This window comes from Toxorhynchites rutilus, chromosome 3 (genome assembly GCF_029784135.1).
Source record: "Toxorhynchites rutilus septentrionalis strain SRP chromosome 3, ASM2978413v1, whole genome shotgun sequence".
Classification (NCBI taxonomy): domain Eukaryota; kingdom Metazoa; phylum Arthropoda; class Insecta; order Diptera; family Culicidae; genus Toxorhynchites; species Toxorhynchites rutilus.
The window spans coordinates 308,569,141-308,572,932 of record NC_073746.1 but is presented as its reverse complement, the minus strand read 5'-3'; the positions used below and the strand labels follow the sequence as shown (position 1 = coordinate 308,572,932).

The following is a 3,792-nucleotide window of genomic DNA, read 5'->3' as shown; positions in this document are numbered from 1 at the left end:
CAATACGAAACCTTTTCCGCCATAGTACGTAAAATTTTCCAAGGATCTTTATCGAACATTCTGCTTTGAGTGTCTAGATGTTTCAAAGTGCTCAAATTTCAACTATGAAAAAAATATTGAACATTTCTTGCGACCTATTTTTTTGCCTTAAATTGACTCAATTAAAAAATAGAACGATTTGATTGCGTTCATTTGAAAGACGAGAAAATTTTGCGGGAAAGAGCTTCATTTTGTTGATAGAAACAAACAAGCTTATCATGGCAGAAAATTAATAAAAAAACGAAAATTGTTATGTTTTGTGTTTGTGTCCACTTAACTTAAATCCATCAAATTAAATGTTTCACAGCTGCATTCTGTGTGAAATTTTCAGAAAAATAAATATTAAAATACTGGGTCAATAATTAAAGTTTGACGACTAGTGGTGCATGGATCGTTTTACGCAAATGTAATTATTAATTCCTAGAAATCAACTAAATTCCAATACCTCGAAAAATTGCAACTTTTCGAAAAAAGAAAAACAAAGAATTGATTTTACACGAAAAACTATACAGACCATTATTTACATCGATTCTACCAGATTGAAATCGGTGTATTGTTTGAAAGATATACCAAGGTTGTGGCTTCCGATGGGATTTTTGACAACGAAAAACCGTAAAGCCATCCCTGTACACCTAATAGTTTCACATAAATGCAACCAATTATTGCTATAAACTAACTTATAAAAAATAGAAACAACGTTGTTTAAAATTAAATGTATACGCAACGAAAGAGTATTTATTTCTATTCCTCAATTTCTTCGTCAAAGGATTGATTCGATAAAAATATAATGTGTGATAATTTTTCCCAAGCTATCACTTTCCCACTGGGTTCGAAAGAGATCCTACCCCTCGGCAAAACAAAAACCGTAAACGTCAAAACACAGCTCTCGCGGGTATCATCACCATGCTGTTTTGCTGTTTTCAAAATTCCGGTGCGTATCAGTTTTAATCGCACACAGAGATCCCGAGTTCCAATTTTCCGAATCCCGAGCCAAGATGGCAAAGCACAAGAAGGATGGACGGTCGTCGACAAATGGAGCCTCAAATGCAGTAGCGAAACAATCCAAAGGTTCGGCAACGAGCCAAATTTGGAGTGACGATCGTTTCGCTCATTTGGTGAACGATCCACGCTTCAAAGGAATCCCGAGGGCAGAAAAGAAGGTGAAAATCGACAAGCGGTTCCGATCGATGTTCAGCGATGAACGGTTCAATGTGAAACAAACGGTTGATAAGTACGGGCGGAAGATCAAGCAGGGGGACAGTGAAGAACTGCGGAAGTATTACGATGTGGAATCCTCGGCGGAGGAAGATGAAGATGCTGAACTGGAGAAGGCAAAGGAGAGCGATGAGGAGCCCGACACGGAACAGCAGCCAAGTGGCAGCGAGAGTGATTTGGATGGGCCAGAGTTGAACGATGAGGAGAAGGCTATGTCCATGTCTGGAGATGTGAAATCCAGATTGAAGGATCTCGAGGTGGATTATGCTAGAGGTGAAGGAACTATCATGTCGGACAGTTCCTCGGACGATGATTCCGATGACGGTGAGCAAAGCGGTGACGAAGTGTTTATCGAACATGTCTGGGGAGAGCTTGATGGTGACGCGGAGCGCACAGACGAAACCACCCGACGCTTGGCGCTTTGCAATGTAGATTGGGACAGAATCAGAGCGGTGGATATAATGGCCATGCTGAGCTCGTTTCTTCCACGAGGTGCAACTATTTTGAGTGTCACGGTTTGTGCTTAATTTTTTTGAGCTGATAACTTTAACAGACTCAGTTTAATTTCAGATTTATCCTTCGGAATTCGGGAAACAACGTATGAAAGAGGAAGAGCAATCTGGGCCACAGGAATTGACTGGTCAGAATCCAGTTGACTCGGACGATTCGGACGATGATGAGATGGACGAGGACGAGAAGAAACAGAGACAAGTCGAGCGGCTTCGAGAGTATCAACTGAATCGATTGAAATACTATTACGCAGTGATTGTGTGCGATAGTATCGAGACGGCGGATAAACTGTACAAAGAGTGCGATGGAGTTGAGTACGAAAGTACTGCGAATAAAATCGATTTACGATTTGTTCCCGATGACATGGACTTCGATGACGAACCGAAGGAGAAGTGCACTGAGCTGCCAGAAGGGGGAAAATATGAACCAAGAATATTCACCACAACAGCGTTGAATCAGGCCAGTGTGGAGCTGACTTGGGACGAGAATGACGTCGAGAGAAAAGAGTTCAACGAAAAAATTCGTGCCGGAAAACTGACTGAGGTATCCGACGCTGATTTGAAGAAATACGTTGCGTGCAGTAGCAGTGAGGAGGAAGAGGACGAAACAGATCAGAATGAGGATGCGCCAGAGGTAGCGGAATCGGAAGATGAATCGAAAGCAAAAACCAAAAGCAAAAAAACTAGAAAGCAAGATATGATCGCAAAATATAAAGCTTTGCTGGGTGATATCAAGGAACAAGACGAGAAAGAACGGAACGAAAAAGTCGAGATGGAGTTCACCTGGAAGGTGAATGAGGATGGCTCGCAAGCTAAACAATCCGATCAGGACTCGGAATCGGAAGCCGAGAAGAAGAAACGAGACAATGTGAATCCGTTCGAGAAAATTCTTGAAAAAGCGAAAGAAAAGAAGAAGCGACGGAAAGAGCTGAAGAAGAAGAAAAAACGCGGAGTGTTGAACAGTGATGGTGACCCAAATGAGGACAGTTCGGATGACGATCTGCCCTATGGGGTGGATTTGAATGATCCATTCTTTGCCAGCGCCTTCGACGAAAAGGAATTTGATTTGAAGAAACCGAACAAGAAAGATAAGAAGAAAAAGAAAGACAAAGATGCGGACAACGAAGAAGATGAAGAGGAAGCAGCCCGAAAACGAGCTGAGCTCGAGTTGATGCTCGACGATGGCGAAGATGATAAGAGTCATTTCAATTTGAAGAAAATTCAGGAGGATGAAATTGATTTGAAGGCAGTGTCCAAATCCAAGCGCAAGCGAATTCTGAAGAAGAGCAAAAAGCAAATCGAAGAACAGCGACACAAGAAAACTGCCACGGATGATTTTCAAATCGATCTGGAGGATGATCGGTTTAAAGCAATTTACGAGAGGGCAGATTACAATTTAGATCCTACCAGTTCGTCATTTAAGAAGACGAAAGCAATGGAGCAGCTGATAGAGGCGAAATTGAAGAAGAGACCACTGCACGAAAGCGATATTCCGGGAGAAGATGGTGTGGCGCAGGCTAAGAAAACAAAGAAAGATGTTACTACCAGTTTACTGGTAAAAAGCATTAAACGGAAGATTGGGAAATAAATGGGAGTTATGTGATCATACTGTTTTTCTAACATTATTTTTCATTGCAAACTTCGGAATGCCATGTTGGAGACTGCGGGCTCTACTATATGAATTGAATCGTCGATACAACCACTGTCACTATCACACCGAGCAAAACTTCGTATTTCAAATCGAGATACAGTGCGGTATAACCGCGAAAGCGAGTTCCATTGTAATTCTATGGACTTTCCCGGCATTTATCATTGAGTGGTAGGCTCTTGCGCTTTTGTTTTGGTGTACTGGTGGTGTACACAACCTTACAGATAAATAGTTTAATAATTCCTGTATTGATGGTCCCTATTCCAGAAAACGAGACGAGCAATTCGAGCAAAATATTCTATTCCAGTACACGAGTTTCATTGAAATGTTTTATTTGGTAGACTGGAATGATCAGTGATGTCAGATGAAAAGACATGTTTT

At 41.5% G+C, this 3,792-nt stretch overlaps 1 protein-coding gene across 1 annotated transcript; it reads left to right on the top strand.

The window, feature by feature from the left end:
• Positions 1 to 923: 923 nt before the first annotated feature.
• LOC129775737 (ESF1 homolog) lies at positions 924 to 3,376 on the top strand. Its single transcript, XM_055780804.1, has 2 exons — positions 924 to 1,769; positions 1,825 to 3,376. The coding sequence occupies exons 1-2, from the start codon at positions 1,035 to 1,037 to the stop codon at positions 3,349 to 3,351; spliced, it is 2,262 nt and encodes a 753-aa protein (XP_055636779.1). The 5' UTR covers positions 924 to 1,034; the 3' UTR covers positions 3,352 to 3,376.
• Positions 3,377 to 3,792: the final 416 nt, after the last annotated feature.

What these genes read in the sequence shown, in the direction of transcription:
- LOC129775737 (XM_055780804.1), top strand. Translation starts at nt 1,035, where the DNA reads ATGGCAAAGCACAAGAAGGATGGACGGTCGTCGACAAATGGAGCCTCA. An exon ending in CAACTATTTTGAGTGTCACG is followed by an intron (nt 1,770 to 1,824) that starts GTTTGTGCTTAA and finishes GTTTAATTTCAG; the next exon opens with ATTTATCCTTCGGAATTCGG.